Genomic DNA, 17,608 nt, shown 5'->3' with positions numbered 1-17,608 from the left:
AACTGTCAGGAAATAAAAGGGACTCCCTTTTGATCTGTCTGTCACTGAGGGCTGGATGTAGAGATTTTATAACCTGGGCTTTCCTGAAAGGAGTTGAAGTTTGATTTTTTTTACCCAGTGCCCTCACAGTCTAACTAGACAAGTAGACTCTCCAAGCAGAAAGACGTTGCCTAGACCGTGCCTTCCACTGCTACCGTGCTGAGTCACATTCCTCAACCCTTGGTGTGAGATTAGAGGCACAGCACTGGCCTCGACATTGGAGGACCTGAGTTCTACTCTGTCACTTTCTGTAGGTCCTTGAGCTGTGAGGGTCCTCTCCACAAAGGCCGCATGTAAACTCCCCATCGTGGAGGCCTTACTCGGGCCAGTGGTGCCTGTACTGGCGATCCGGCTCCTGGTGGCCGTGACGGTGGTGGTGTTAAAGTCCTCTTGCTGCGGACATGATGAATCGGCTGTCTCATCTGTGTTGGCTTTAGTCCTGGGAGGACTGAAGGTGTTCCTCGGTGTGTTCTTAGGAGTCCATCTCTTTTTTCTTTTAGGCCGCTGTGCTCGCTGTGGAGAAAATGTGGTTGGGGAAGGGACAGGATGCACTGCCATGGATCAGGTCTTCCATGTGGATTGTTTCACCTGCATCATCTGCAACAACAAGCTCCGGGGACAGCCCTTCTATGCGGTGGAGAAGAAAGCTTATTGCGAGCCCTGCTACATCGTAAGTTCACATTCTGCTCTGCTGCTTTGCAGAGATGTCTTCTTTGGCAGAATGCCAATCACGCCAGATAGAATATAGCCAGCAGATCTTTATTTCTCCCCCGATTTCAAAGTGTGTGCGTGTGTGTGTGTGTGTGTGTGTGTGTGTAGGTTGGCATATCTTAATTTTTTCCAATTGTCCCCTGTTCATATGAGGTCAGAAAGGCATGTTATGTTAGGAAGATCTGCTTGTCATCAATTAGTGGTCTGCTGGGAAGATCACCCCCCTTGTGCCTTTCCAGCATGTATGTACAAGCTCACACCCCACCCCTGCACAGCAGAAGGCTTCCCAAGTAGCAGAGCCATACCTCTTATTATTAGGTCTCACTGTGCATTTGAATTTGCCAGGATTCATAAAGAAACATTTCAGGGCCTCTAGACTCCTTAATGCTCTTTCAAATTTCTGAGCCCTTTGAGTCACCTCTTATCTTCCCAAAAGATTTCTTACCTACCATACCCAGCAGGTTTTCAATGATGCAAACAGATAGATCCTTTATTATACAGGAAAATGAATAGTAATGCTGACTGAGCTAATAATTCTGTTTTTTTTTAAAGAACACAGCAACTATATTTTAATAACATAGCTGGGTGGCTAATAAATACTCACACTATCTTCATTTCTTACCGGGCTACTTAAATCTACACATTAAGCTATTTTGTGGTAGAGCAATTTGATGAAGGAACATAAACTTTTTTAAAATTTAAAATACATATCTTTGCTCTCTTTCTGCATGATTTTAATCTGTTTAACACTTATGAGTGGAAAAATCGGTGCAGTGGAAAGATTGGTGCATTTTTGCAAACCCGCAAAAGAGACATGGTTTGGCCTCAGTGCCCAGGCATTTTAACATAAAAGAAGCCTTGGGTGCAAGGTCCCAGGAGTTTTACATAGCTCTGCAGAACACGGAGGTTCAAGTTCACTGCAGAAGCTTCTGGCCTCATTGGTATCTTTCCATGACCTGAAGGCTCTACTCATTGCAGCCCTGGAGTCTGTGGCGCAGATCTGAAAGTTCTTGAAGATGAAGATCTTGCAGGGCTCAATATTGTTTTGCATCTCTTAGGTTCCATTTGATTTTGTTTCTCTCCCCAAAGGCGACTTAACTTAAACACATATGGCATCGTCATAGCGCCTCACAATGCGGGAGCTGGGAACAGATTCCTCTTTTTAGAAGTGAGAACACAGAAACACAGAGAGGAGGAAGATGACCTCTTCCGTTCAGTCCTTGGTGTCACAGCCAGGGCTATATTCAGTTGTTCACACCCCTGGTCCTATAGTCTCTGCTGACACCACACATTTTTAGTTTGTTTAGAACATAAACACAAACACCATAATGTCCTATTGATCTGGAAAGGAGCTGTTACATATGAGAGAAAGTCTACTGAATGAAAGCTTCCCTCTTCAGGAAATAAGAATATTTCAAATCTCACCTTTTGAAATCTTTCCTGAAAAGGGGAAGATTACAAAATCCCCTACCTTTGTAAACAGACTGTATGGACTCGTTCACAATGACTTAGGGCCACTGCATGAAATTATTTACCGCAGTGAGCTCTCTGACGATGCGATGAGGTCCGCAGAGCCTCTGGAAGCAGCTGTGGCCATTCGTCCTTATATGAAGTGACCACACACCGCTGTGGTTTTTTTTGTTTTGTTTTGTTTTGTGTTTTGTTCTTTGTAGCTCTATGTCTGTTTTTCATCCTTTTGGGGACTGTATTGTTGATTCTTGCCACTTTAATGGTGCTCTGGCAGTAGCCTCCTTCATTTTTTCTCATGTCCCTCAGGGCTAGGAAGCATTGGAACAATATTGGGAAACAGTGTAACATGGTGTGAAGAACATGGCTTGAATTTCATTTCATCACTTAATGCTTTGTCTCCTTGAGAAAGTTACTCGATCTTTCCAAGCCCCTGCCCTCCCCATATATATAATGGGGGTGATTGCAGGATTCTCCCCAGTGGCTTCTGAAGATGAAATGAAGCAATCCTGTAAAGCACACTTGGCCTGCCCAAGGAATGGTAATGGAATGCATGTTATTCTGAGATAAATTTTGGTAATATTTCTGACATATTTAGTATTTCTGAATATGAGGACATTACATGTGTCGTGAGACTCCTTGGGCTCTAGCAAATTGTTTTAACCTCTCAGGCATACCCCTGTCCCATTTTTAAATGCTTTTCTTGCCCTTTTGAGGGTGTAATGAGACTGAAAAAAAAGGTGTAATCAGGCTAAATTATGGGTTTCTACTGTGTGTCGGCTCAGGTTCCAAGCTCCATGCCAGGCATAGGAGCTCAGTGATTCTTCAGTTGGTAATTCTCTCTGCTTTGGTTGCCTACTGTCAGACTGTGCTTATGACAAGGGGAGAGTATCTGGGAAATATTTAATCACATCCTTGGAAGAGCTGGGTGAAGTCAAACAATGGAAATTCTTACCATCCTTTTTGACTTCTCTCCCTCCAAAGAACCTTTAATCAAGATTTTTCTTTATGAGATCTATCCATGGTGACTCTAAAAATGTAATTTAATTCTTATCAGAATTCAGTTAAGCTGGATTCAGAGACCCTTGTTCAGTATTGATTTCAGAGTTCAACACAGCCCTCAAGCTCTAGGATAGATGTGTTAGTGTTTTAATTTCTTTGGGACTTTTCATTAGTACAATAAGCTGCCGCACCAGAAGTGTAAAAGTTTTCTTTTGATGAGATTTAGGGAAGCTGGGGGACTAAAAGGAAACAAATTGGTTTTGAAGACAGAGTGTGTAGTAAGGAGGAGCATGTGTCTTGGAATCAAAACTCTCCAACAGAAGCACCTGTGATGCCATCCATTCAAACTGTCTCTTGTTTTGTTGGTGGAAACTGAGGTCCAAGAGACATCCTGTATAAAAAAAAATGGAAAAAACCCAGGCCCTGGGCCTCAGTCAGTATGGTTTTTTTTTTTTCAATAGAATCAGAATATTAATGATCATGGTTTAGTTCATTATTTCTGTGTAAAGACCATCCATGTATGATGCTTTGAGTTTAGAAAGAAGACTTCTTATATAACTTTAATTTGTTCTTGCCTAAATTGATTATTGACCAACTTAGATCATATTTGAATTGACCTTTTATATAATTTAGAGGGAAAATATATCAGTTATGTCTTTATCTTTGCTTCACTGATTATTCTGATTTTCCTGTTGTCTCTTGAATCCTTAATCCTTACACATACATAACTATAATTAAACCAGTTTGGTTCTCTGGGCACTTTAATTTTCTTTAATCATTTTATACGTGCTTTCTTTTGTGTTTTCTATTGGTTGACTTAATAAAATATGTATATAGCTTTCCATTGTTAATAACCTCTATTTTTTATCTTTTTATCTGTTTAGTTTTACATTACATTTGTATACTACATTTTAAAGCTGTTTGCCACTAGAAGGATATTGGGCATTTTTTATTCTTTCAGTATTGTGAATAACATGCCAATAAGTAGCTGAGTAAAAGTTTTATATTATTTTGAGTTTTTTCCCTACAAAATTCTTTGATTTATATTACCAAGTTTACTTTGTAGCAATTTGGAGAACTTTTGCTAGATTTGTTAAGAAAGATTTTTCAAATTCACAGAACCATCAGCAATGTGAAGCCATATATTAAACTATAACTTATCCAGTATTGAGATTTATTTATATTTACTTTGAACAAATTTAATAAGTCTTACATAATAGTTATTTTTTTAAGATTTTATTCATTTATTTGAGAGAGAGCACAAGGGAGGGGAAGGGCAGTAGGAGAGGGAGAAGCAGGCTCCCTATTGAGCAGGGAGCCCAACACAGGACTCTATCCTAGAACCCCAGGATCATGACCGAGCTGAAGGCAGATGCTCAACCAACTGAGCCACCCAGGCGCCTAGTTATTTTATTTTTTAAAAGATTTTGTTTATTTATTTGAGAAAGAGAGAGAGAGCACACTTGAGTAGAGGGAGGAGCAGAGGGAGAGGTACAAGCAGACTCTTTATTGAGCATGGAGCCTGATGCGGGGCCCCATCCCGTAACCCCAAGACTGTGACCCAAGCTGAAATTGACAGACACCCAGCTGACTGAGTCACCCAGAGCCCCCTGTAATAGTTATTTTAAGTTTATGTATAGTTGTTAGCAAAGTCAATGAGATGCTTTTGTACTTTAGTGATCTCTTAAAAGCTTAGTTTTGATTATTCTTATGGATTTGTGTAAACAAATCAACAGATTAAAATGATGAGCACTAAGCTTCCTTAAGAAGTAAGGTGATATAAACAGAATATATTGCTTCTAGACCTTACCTTGGTGTGACCTTGGATAAGTCATTTAATTTCTGAGAACCAGTATCCTCATTTATAAAATGAGGCTTTTCTTATGAAAGGAAGATATTAGCTTCTTCTTTGTCTTCTAAGACTAGGAATGAACAATTGTGATGTTTTTTACATTACAAAATCCTTTACTAATATAAGGGCTTAATCCATTAATAACATTGTTATCATTGCTTTTTCCCTTAGCATACTCTGATACAATTTAGAAATCCTCTATGTTTGGGGTAATTTCATAGCTACAGTTGCTATGGAAATACTGAAATAAATGGACGTCATAGAAGGAATATGAGGACATACGTGAGAAGAAGAGGTTCATGCCTTGCTTAAGATTTTTATGTTGGTTTGAGTATGAGAGGCAGTAGCTGTACCTCCCATTCATTGTTCTTCTGTCCTGAATGAGACATGCCACAAGTATAGATTAACAGAAGAACTGCTATGTCCTTAGCATTGCCAAGGAGTCTGGGCCTGAGACATAGCACATCCGAGATTCTCAGTCAAAGTCTGTTTATGAAATGGCAGCCAAACATCTTCCCCTAAACCAGGTCTCTTACTCAGAGTGGATCAAATCCAACTTCTAACTCTCCCAACAGTGGAAGTTGGTACATTTTTTATTAGAGTTAAAATCCAAGTGATTAAAAGACCTCAGGAAACAGGAGGCCAACTCTGCAGGAGACTAAACACTGTGAGGTTCCTGAGCTTACACATTAGTGGCCAACATGCTAGCAGCCTTTTGCTCCCTTATGTCACTAAATGGCCACAGTCTCCTACCTCTGCAGGAAAGTTGTCCTTTAATACGCTCAATTCCTCCTAATGGTGTTTTAAAAGCAGTTATGGCCAGTGCTTTATGTGGGCGTTGGGAAAGGAGCTCAGTTTGGACAAAAGTTGAAAAATCCATGTGAACTTCCCTTCTCTTTTCTCAAATGCCCACACCTGCTCCCTCACCTCTAAGGAGTGTCTTTCTCCCCTCACATCAAGTGGACCTGCACACACACTTCCTCCTTGATGTTACGTCATTATCCCTCAAGCACTCTCTCAGAAAGGAGAAAATGCTTCAAGAAAGAGGGACATCTGTCAAGTATCCTCTAAAGCGATTTCACCATGCTAACTACTACTGATCGTTCTATCTGCACCCCCTCCTTACATTTTACAGTGCTCCTGGGCACCTCTCATTGCATGTTACCATTTCTACCAGAACCTTGTGAAATAGATGGATGTGGAGGTGGGGGATGGGGAATTATTGGTCCCACCTAATAGTGGCTTTGTATTTTCAAAAGGAAAGACAAACTAAGGCTAGAGACAGATCTTCTAACTTGTATTTGATTACTAGATCCATATTACCACCTGGAAACTAATATTCAATTCCTAAAAATATGAAGACACTGATAGCCCTCTGCGATTAGAGCCTTCCATTTCCAACATTTGAATTGATGACCACATAAGTCGTGCCTTCCAGCATTCCAGAACTTGAAATGCTCAACTTCTGTTGGCAGAAAAAGTCAAGCCTTTCTTTTCTTGAATATTTACATGTGACTCTCCCTGAAATACCTCAAGTTTCAAGGAAAACACTTCTTTTTATGGTTAAAAATAATAATAATAACATTTGTTTAGTGCTCTAAATTTTATAGAGGACTCTTCTTTTATTTTATGTCACCTCTAATGATCCTAGAAAATAGTATGATCATTATTGCCTTCCTTTCCAGTAATAAGAAGCTGAGTTTTAGAAAAAGTCAACATGTTCTGTTCCATAAAGCATGAGCATCAGATCTGAGAGTTGACCTTGGCCCTTGATTCTCAAGTCCAGCTCTTTTCATGCACCCAACCAGTCACTGGAAATCTCATCTGTTATGAATAGGTTTCTTTTCTCATAATTAATTTTTTCTCTATTACCATTTTTTCATGATGTCAAGTTTAAAAAATACAGTTAACCTACACCCTGAATTTTATAAAAATTTTTGCCTTATTTCTGGACATATTAGAACAATATCAAGCTCAAAATATCCTTTCTTATGGTAGTCATTCTTAAATACAACCATGTTTTTAAGTATTATATGCTCATTAAAGAAAAATTAGAAAATGTATTAAAATATGCATAGTTCCCCCATCTAATTGATATAACAGTTTATATTTTACCACACATTCCTTTTTCAATATATCTGTGTATAGATATAATCATACATCTATATACATGTGGTTTACACATGTGTGTACACATACACACAAATGGGATCATACTATCCATACTAATTAGTAACTTGCTTTAGTTACATGACAGTACATTAAACTTTGCCTTCTCCAAAGGGCATTCACATGATGTGATGAGCAGTGGGTGTAAAGCTATATGTTGGCAAACTGAATTTAAATAAAAAGATAAATCACACACACGCCCACACACACACCCAAAAAAAGAAAAGAAAAAAAATACCTTCTATGGGCATTCAAAAAGAATATATAGGGGATCCCTGGGTGGCGCAGCGGTTTAGCGCCTGCCTTTGGCCCAGGGCGCGATCCTGGAGACCCGGGATCGAATCCCACGTCGGGCTCCCGGTGCATGGAGCCTGCTTCTCCCTCTGCCTATGTCTCTGCCTCTCTCTCTCTCTCTCTCTCTCTCTCTCTCTCTCTGTGTGTGTGTGTGACTATCATAAATAATAAATAAAAATTTAAAAAAAAAGAATATATATCACCTACATACCTTCCCCCCCCCCAAAAAAGACTCAAAGAAATATTCCAGCAGACAGATAATCAAAATAAAGTATGTGGGAAATCCAGGACTAATAAAATGGTGATAAGCAATGAACCAATGCAACTAATAGTTAAAGAGAGAGGAAAAGATAAATAGCAAATTCAGGCTAAAAGAAAATAATATTAATCACCTATTAACTACAATATTAATGGCAAAGTACAACTCAGAACAAAACTATTACATAGGCCAAAATACATTACTTTATTGATAAATGTCACAGTTCTAGAAAAACAGCCCTGAGCCTTTCTTTGTTAAATATCATTACATTGAAACATATAATACAAAAATATTGATGAAATATAAGACGAAAATGTTTAAACCATATGCTTTATAAATCTTTAACACATTCTGTGCAGTCTTTGACAAACCAATTATGGAAGTTGAGTAATATGATTAATGTGATTGATTTGATCCATATAAGCAAAGAGATTGTATCTTCTTTTCAAATCTCTGTGGAAGACTTAAAAAACATTGTCTCATAGTCTAAGAGGAAAATATAGGCATTTTTCTACTTTGGCTCGCAGAGTTGCACGTAGCATTACAATAAGACAAGAAACCTATCAAAGGATAAAGAAATAAGCATACTCGTGGGTTAAAGACTTCTTAGAAAGTAGTGCTGATGGTAATGCTGCATGACAACCAGAATGAGACTCAGCCAGAGTTGAATTCCAGTACAGCTAGGATCATTAACTGCAGCAGGAAAGGATGCATATATTTTCATGTAAAGGCCTAGAAAAGGACAACCAAGTCAACCTGCAGGAATAAGGAAATCATTAAAGGCAGTTATTGATAAACTGAGGAATATTAAAATTTTCAGGTCCAGGAGATGATTCTTTGAAAATTTAAAAATTAATATTGCACTTAAAATTTTATAGAAGAGACTATGACCTGTGCACACTTAACATGCAGAGGAAGAACACCTGAATAATTCCATGAACAGGGGTAGAATGCAAACCTACTACCTGAGAAAGCACCTGGAAATTTCACCAAAAGGACTTCTCAGGTCTTTAAAGAACAAATGATTCCTGTGCTAGTTCAACTTTCAGAGCTCAGCAAGACAAGATAAGCTTCTCAGATCATTTTAGAAAGCTAACCTGATCCTGATCAAGAATACCTAAACACGGTTGCCCCCAAAAGAAAAGTCTGCTCATCGGACTTTCACGCATGCAGAAATCCTAAACGAAGTATTAGCAAATTGAGTGCCATGTAATGAAACATCCCAGGTAATTCAATGTTAGGACAATGTTAGGAACACTTTAACATAATCCATTACATAGATATCAAATGTTAATAAATTAGTCATCTCCATAAATGCCAAGAAGGCATTTAATGACATTTATCGCACATCCTTGTTTAAAACAAAAGCAGTTGCAAGAACACAAAACAAGCTCTAAGTAAAACAGAAGAGGAAAGAAGATATATGTTTAATAGAATAAAATAAACTAATGGCCAGCCTTCTTCCTATATTTTGCTGGATGTGCATAGGATCACTGCTATTATATTAATATTGTTTTTAACATTCTAGCCTTCATTATGGGAATTGGGAAACAAAAAGTCTTATATAAACTTTAGTGTCTGTAACTTTTTCTTTGTCTTACATGTGTATTTCAATTTATTATGTTATATTTCTAACACACAAAGATAGAAAGCATAATATGATGAAATCTCATGTACCCTTTATCCAGTTTAACAAAACAGAAATTCCATTGAAACCCTTAGGTTCTTGTTCCTAATCACATTCCCAGAACTCTTGTACAGAAGTAGTCATTATGTTAAATCTGTTTTTATCATATCCATGCACTTTTTTATATTTTGCCTACATATCTCTAAAAATATGGTGTCATTTGTATGTATAGTGTTTCTCAATTTTAGATGAATAGCGTTTATCATACCTATTTTTCTGAGACTCTCACTCAAAGTCCTAAAACTAGGATGTATCAATATTTATAGATGATGTGACTATTCTAGAAAATCTGAGAAAATCTAAAGTCTTAGAATAATAAAAGTTTAGTCGGTTGACAAAATTACAATTATAAATTTAGGTTTAGAAAATACAACAGGAACAAAAGCCCTATACAGAAGCAACAAAAAGTATAAAATACTGAGGTAAATCTTTAAAAGCATAAATGATCTAAGTGAAGAATGCTATAAAATTTTACAGGGATAATTAACCCGTGAGCAAAATGATTTGGGGATTGAATATACTTTGGAAAGCACCTCTCTTCAACAGGCATTCATATCATTACCCTGTAATTATACAAGAGCAAGGCTGTAGGGGAGGGGAGATAGTTACTGCATTGCCCTTTGTAAAGGTTTTTATTTAGCCCTTTTTCCCAACTAGCCCCCAGTCCTCTGCTGACCAAGGCTGCTGCTCACCACATCCCTATAGGCTCCAGGCCGACCCTTGGTGAGGGTAGGCAGGCATGACCTGCAGGCAGACTGCCCAGAAAAAGGAAGAGGCTAGCTGAGTGTAACCTTTTTTTTTTCCAGTTCCGATCCCAAAGTATATTTATTTTTGTTGTTATAGTATTAGAATGTATTTCAAAGGCCAGAAGGAAGGAACCTTAGAAATTCAATAATGTCAGTTTACAGCTGAGAACACCTAAAGCCCAAGAAAGCTGACTGATTTGCCTGAGGTTATATGGTTTATTAATGGCAGAGACAGGAATAGAAACTATGAACCTTGATGATGCCTTCAAAGATCTGCTTTCTTTGGGACTGACATGAAGAGGTTTAATCATATGTGGCTATAGACTCCAGAGAAACATCCCTAGAAAATGTTGGATTCCATAAATTTTGGTTGGAGAATGTAGAAATAGGACAGGGTTTGCTTCAGCTCCAACCAAGATGGAGAGTCTCAGATTTCCAGGTTAAATGCCTCTGAAACTTTATGCTAGAACCTTCCCACTGCCCTAGTTTGTTTATTTTTAAATCAAGCATGAACTCACCACTCGGTATTTGCCAGAGTTTGGATGAATGTCAGCATCAGGCCACTGTAATAATGGTTTAAGATTATTTAATCCTATTACTTGTACACTTCATTAGGCTGAGTGAATTGTTGGCAGTGGTTCAGTAAACTTCCTACTTTAGAGATAAAAGGATGGAAAGAAAACAGGGAAAGGAGTCTGTTCCTCATTTTCTTTCCTATTTATCGTTTGTCTCTGAAAGGATAAAGGAATGATAATTACCCAGATACAGCACATAATCTTGTATTAGCAGGGTCTCCTGAACTGCTCTGTCCCCTCAAAAGAGAAAAAGTATCTATAACCTTATGTTTCCAATTAGAAGAAAAGGACTGGGACAGAGGGGGGAGAGAGAGAGAGAGAGAGAGAGAGAGAGAGAAGAGAAGAGAAGAGTGTTTATGCTTTAAAATCAATGTTAAAAATAAACCTGAAAATAAGAGTCAAGAGTCCTAGGTAAGACATTCAATCTTTCACTTAGCAGGCCCAGTGTGAGGCAACAAATGATTATCAAGAAAAATCATGGAATGTAGAGTCCGACTGGTTCACACCCAGCTTGACCAGCTACCATTCTATAGTCACCTCATTTATTTTACCTTAAACTTCCCCCATGAATAGAATGGAAGTAATATTTCTTACCTCAGTTGCTAAATGAGGGTTCAGAGAGGCTGACAGGGCTGAACAAAAAATCAAAGTGTGGGGACTTTGAACAGTAAATAACTGCAGAGGGCCAATCCCTACATGCTACATGCAACAGAATCAGCAATGGAGAACTTTGCTTCCCTTGAATCCCCACAGGGCAGTTATGAGTCAGCATTGCAGTCTCCAGAATGTTGCATGTTGCTGGTTCGAGAGCTCGTAGCATCTGAGGGGCAGTGACGAGTCATGAGACTCTCAAAGCTTGGTTTTCCCAAAATGTATGAGAGGTCACCTGCTTTGGAATCACCCTCAAGTCCTCATGAAAAAAGTAGAGTTCTGGACCACTCCCCAGAATCTCTGCGCAGGGAGCCGAGACATGTGCATCTTCTACAAGACTCTTGAGGGAGGTTTTTGTGCATGCTCAGTTTGAGATCCATGTGTCTGTATTTCTAGCCCAGCTCATCTAAGAAGTAGTCCCAAAATACTTCACTATCTCCCATCTCTTTCCTTCACATTCTTTTTACCACACTTGCCCAAATGGGACTGTCTTCTCCTGGATGTTGATGTTTTACGCTTCTGTCTGTGCTCCAGGCTGCTGTCTGCCTCGTGCTTTTTCCCATCTTCATGGTTTGAAAATCTGTATCAACCAACCTTAAAAAGCTTTCCTGGAGCTATCCCAAATAGATGTGGCCTTTTCCGATGCCGTGCTTTTGTTTCTTCCTTTCTCCTATGACTTCACTCTCTACAACTGGGATTAAAGTCAGTTGTCTTTGATACATTCTCTTGCTGTTTGAACCCAGTAGAGAGTGCACCATGTTGGAATCAGGGTATCTCATTTTGTTCCTCTTTATCTTTTCCATGATTCTTGTCACGATAGGTGAGCCATCCCTGCTTCGATATTTATGGGGGGTGGGGGCAGAAGGGACCTGGTTTCACTCTAGATTCTAGTGTCTCATGAGAAGGTCTTTGACTCTTTGCCCTTTGGTACACCTTGGGTTTGAGACTCCCTGTGCATATAAGAAGCAGAGAGGAGAACTTGGCTCTGGGAGCCTGTGAGCAGTCACTGCTGAAATGTAAATGTAAAAGATTGAAGAGAAAGATGTGAGAGTGGAGCCAGCTGTCTAGCTTCCAGTCGTAGAATTATCATAAGAGCTGGCGCTCTCAAGGTCAAACACACAGACCTGACTCCGGGATGAAAACTGCCAGAGTTTGAATGGGGGTTCTCTGATGTTCCGATGACTTTGAATGGGCCATGGTAATTCCCTCTAGCCAGGGAAGCCAGCTTCCAACCAGGCTTACTTAAAAGAAAAGAAAAGAAGAGAAGAGGAGAGGAGAGGAGAGGAGAGGAGAGGAGAGGAGAGGAGAGGAGAGGAGAGGAGAAGAGAAGAGAAGAGAAGAGAAGAGAAGAGAAGAGAAGAGAAGAGAAGAGAAGAGAAGAAGAGAAAAGAAAAGAATCTGCTTCCAGGATCTCTCTTTTGCTCACGTCCCCGCAATCAAGTGATGCCAGCAAGGTTGGCATCGTCATAACATGGGGAGTGCTCTTTTTGAACACTTCATGATGACAAGGGTCTGGTATGCTGTAAGTCTTCAAAAATGTTTACTTTTAAAAAAATTTTTTTAAGTAAAAAAGTTTACTTTTCTTAACTTCAAGATTGTTTAATAAAATAGTCTTTTACATTTATAATATGGGAAAGCAGGATGCCAAGAAGGGGGAAAGACATGCTCGAGGGTATCACAGGTGGATGGAGGTGCTTAGAACTCTTTAAGCCAAAAAAAAAAAAAAAAAACCTCTTTAAGCCCTGAAAGCCATGAACACACATATGTAATGAGTTTATAAATTATATCAAAATATTGTTTTTGAAAGGAGAGTAAAAATGTCTCCACAAAAGCTATTTTTCACCTTATGGGCTGACTCTTTATTAATGCTGAAAGGTATTTGAGGCAGCTTACATTAAGAAAGTCACTGGGACACATTAGTTAGAATAAAACTGAACCTTCTAAAACGTATCCCTTTAAAAAGTCAAAATTTGTATTTTTAGTTTAGGCAGACTCTAAATTCTATTATAAAGCATAACAAATACACAAATAGGTTTCCACAAAATAGATTGTAAGAAATGTGTCAGGGTCTCCCAGGAGAGGACTGGGGGAGGAGACTAGGGACATTTGGGGGGAAACAGGCATTGATAAGAAAGTCTTCATGGAGGAAGAGGCATATACCATGGTGTCACATGGTTAATCTGATTTTCTCCTAATGCCACATAGTCAGTCTTTTTCCACTCTTGACAAGACAAACGGGAATTGTTACTATTCCTTCCTTTCTACAAATTAACAAAATGAAGGCTTAATAAACCAAGGGCTTTGGAAAATGAGGAATTAGCCTAGGATTAGAGCAGAACTTTGAGCTACTTCCTGCACTCTAAATCTTAGCCTCTACCTTTCTCTTGAAGTAAATTCAACCTAACAGATGGCCTGTCATCAGATAGGATTTTTTTTTAAATCAGCAAGTCTTTTTTTAATAAACCTCAGACCCCAGTTTGGTTACCACTGTTTTGAGAATCTTTCCCTATGTTCTTCTAAGCTGAAGACAAGCACTCCACTTGTCCTCAGAACTTTTCTCTCTACCTTGGTTTTACTCCTTCACCTTTGTTTTAAGACAAGGAGCACTTTATGGGAGAACACATCGTTATTCCAACAGCCCACCTTTCTGTGCCCACCTTATATCAGCTGGCATTCTTACCCTCGTGGATTCTCGCTCATCATTTTTTTCCGTTGTTTTTGGTGCCTCTTTCCCCTGCTCAACCCCAGACCTTACCCTGCATCACCCAAAATAGTGCCCAGAGCAATACCTCTCTCCCTGAAGGCCAGTTAGTTTTGGGTTTGTGCGTAAGTTTGGGGTTTTCATTGTTTTCTCTTTCTTCCCTTTTTTTTTTTTTTTTTTAATGAAGGTACTAGTCTGCTTGGGATACTATAAGAAAATACAGTAGACTGAGTAGCTTAATGACTTCCCCAAAAGAAATTCATTTTCATAATTTTAAAGACTGCAAGTCCAAAATCAGGATGTGTGTACGGTCAGATTCTGATGAGATCCCTCCTTTCTGGCTTCTTACCATGTCCCCAGGAAACAGAGAGGGGAAAGAGAACAGCTCTGTGGTGTCTCTTCTTATGAAAGCACTAATCCCATCGTGAGAGCCCACTCTCATAACCTCATGTAAACCTAAATACCTCCCAAACACCTCATCTCCAAATACCATCACATTGGGATTAGAGTTTGAACATATGAATTTGGGGGGAGACACAATTGAGTCCATAGCAATGGATTACATCTTTTGGCCATATGTCTGTGAGTGCATTATCTGCCCTGGGTAATGGGGTAACAATTAGAATATCCTGTGTTTCTGGGTATAAAAGCTGTGTACTTAGGTAGTTAACAGGTGTTTATGAAGCATCCTGTTGCCTTTAATTTTTTTTTTTTTTTTTTTGCTACACTCTCAGCAGAGCCCTATTAGTGTCCAAAACATTGCAGAGCCATGCTGCATTTTCCCTTAAGGATACACTTCTACCCACTAGATCTTACTTCATTTTTAAGACCAGAAGGAGAGAAAGACTTGGTTCTTTACAGGGTTGTTGTGCATTCCTATTAGATCATTAGGAAATTGGCACAAGTGGCAGGAAGCCCGACTGGCCTGAGTCTGGCCAGGCAGTGTCTGCAGGTCATTCCAGCAAAGCTGTTGGAATAACGATGTGTTCTCCCATAAAGTGCTCCTTGTCAAAGTCTTTTTTGGAATTAACTCCTCATGCATGGATCAATAAACCTCACCAACTTGCCAATGTAATTAAGAGGTGGAAGGTTAAGCATTACCATTAATTAAGTTCAAAGTAAAATAAAATGAAGAAGGTTGTTTTTTATGAAATTGTGCTGTCCCATTCTCAAGGGTGTTTCTGACTTCTTATAGAGGAGAATCCAGAAAATGGAGGGGTCATGGTCTCCACTGCCTTCGTTAAAGCAAGCATTTGAACACATGTTACTTGAATATTTTTAACTAAAGAGTAAACTCTTTGCCGATTCTAAGAGCCGATGAATGAACACCTGAGGGCTGAGTTCAGTGCTGTGGGGGCTACAAGCAGCATGAGACTCAGCTATGGTTTCACCGAGCCCTTAGCTGAATGAGAACTACCAGACACGCACACGACCATAACACAGGGCCGAATCTATCTGGGAGAGAGATTCAGGCAGTGGTGGGAGCTCAGAGAAGAGGGTGGGGGTGCAGGGGACCAGCATCAGAAAAGATCCCCCAGATGGTGCAGCATTTGAGCCAGGCCTGGAAAGTGGAGTAGGATTTGATAGGGGGAAGAGGAGGAACAAGCACAATTCACAATTCCAATTTCTGAATATTTATTTTCCTTGTTGAACTTTACAATTTCTGGAATCAAAGGAAAAGAACTCAGCCTTGATGGTAAGTAGGGATTTATTGAGCATTCGTTGCCTGTGTGCTCTTCCGTGGAAAATTTGGGAGTGAAGGAGGTAAAAAGTATCTCCAGGTGCATAGGTTTTTCTGTATACACGGCAGACCATCCTAGACTCATCACCTTCCTCTGATGACATCTTAAAGGGATTCATCACAAAGGCCAAATTCCTTTGTCTTGAGACCATAAGAAACAAGAGCCAAGGGAATGGTCTTGGTGATACTACCCTTCCTTTTCTAAAGAAAAAAAAAAAAAAACTAGCAGAGAAGCATGTATGTACTTCTAGACAGTTTAAATCCATTTTGCTGGTAGAATTGAGTGACAAAGGATTTAGCCATTGAAGCTGGAAGGAACCTTGAAGAATCTCTAACCCAAGCCCCTCTTTCTGCAGATTACTAAACCGAAGCCCCGTAGGAGTACGATTTTTCCAGGTAAAAGAGAACCACGCAAATTTCCTAAATCAGATGGCAGCCAGTTTGTTATTCAATATTTATGTTACCTTTACATGGTAGAAGATGATTATTAGGCTTTTTCAAGGAAGAATAACTTGATTCTCAATTCTCTGAGTCACCGTTGTATGGAATTAGGCAACTTCATTTAATGATCTACTTGTTTTTCAGCTGTGTTAATTATATATCTTATAGCATTTACCACCTGTACCAATTGCTTAGCCTAATAATACCTTACACTTACATGCATGTGCCCAAAGTACTTTTATACTTGTTTTTTATTTGATGTCCACAACAGTCCCATGAGGCAGGTGTTAGTCCTAGATTAAACATGAGAAAACCAAGGTCCAGAGAAGGTAGCCCGTATGGCAAAGAACCTGAAACAGGGCTCTGACCTCCATTTTCTGCCTGAGTCGAGTTTTCTTACTCTGCCTCTCAGTTGCCTGCCTAAATAGTTTTAAGTCACTTATTCATCCAGTGAATATTTACTGAGTACCTTCCATATTTCCAATAGTGTAGGGAATTGAGGATATGAACTTGAGAAAGACAGGATCCCAGTCCTTGGGGAGCTCACTATCTGAAAGAGAGATAGCCATCCAAACAGACCAACACAAAGAATGCTAAGTGCGTAATGAGCATAGCAACAGTGTTTGGGAGTTGGTGTGACACAAAAGATTGAGGGACTAATCTTGTCACTATTTGAGCAGGTTACATCCCTGTCTCCCCTCAGCCTCCATGAAGGCTCCTTGCCCAGGCCTCACACTGTGCTGGCATTCAGTTCACATTTGTGGATGATGGTACTGATGATTTTTTCCTCTGACTTCCACGACACTGGAGAGGTTTTCTGCTGCCCATTGGGTATAATAGATTTTAATTTACAATTTGAGTTTGCCTTTTAAAAATCGTTTTTAAGGAAACTAAGCAACTTTATGAGATAGCTTCCAAATACCACTCACTGTAGTCATGATACTCTGTTTTAACCAGTTCACGCCCAACATTTGCAGTCTAGAGGGTTGTACTCATATCAACTATTCTCTTAAATCAGTGAACTGTAACTTTCATTAGGGGCTAACACATCAAAAAGGACTTTTAATCAGTCTTTAAAAAATCTAATTATTCCCAAGTATCTAATCATTACTGTTTCATTGATGTTTTAAGTGGCAGCAAGCATTTCAACTGTTTTTCACAGGAAGAGGATGGATATTAGTGGCAAAGAACCCCGTATTTTCAAAGTTACAGGGAAATTTTTCCTCAGAGCAAAGTTGTGATTAAATCTGTGAATTGCACCAGCTTGGAATCC

At 39.2% G+C, this 17,608-nt stretch overlaps 1 protein-coding gene across 46 annotated transcripts in view; it reads left to right on the top strand.

Moving 5' to 3' along the window:
- LPP (LIM domain containing preferred translocation partner in lipoma) overlaps positions 1 to 17,608 on the top strand; it is a 657,925-nt gene that overhangs the window by 547,639 nt on the left and 92,678 nt on the right. For all 46 annotated transcript variants that reach the window (XM_072752457.1, XM_072752453.1, XM_072752428.1 and 43 more), the window contains one exon: positions 540 to 709. In XM_072752457.1, coding sequence (XP_072608558.1) covers positions 540 to 709 — 170 coding nt within the window. The remainder of the gene's footprint in view (positions 1 to 539; positions 710 to 17,608) is intronic.

The sequence above is a fragment of the Vulpes vulpes genome, chromosome 3, assembly GCF_048418805.1.
Source record: "Vulpes vulpes isolate BD-2025 chromosome 3, VulVul3, whole genome shotgun sequence".
In the NCBI taxonomy this organism is placed as follows: Eukaryota; Metazoa; Chordata; class Mammalia; order Carnivora; family Canidae; genus Vulpes; species Vulpes vulpes.
This window is presented reverse-complemented; position numbering and strand designations above follow the sequence as displayed.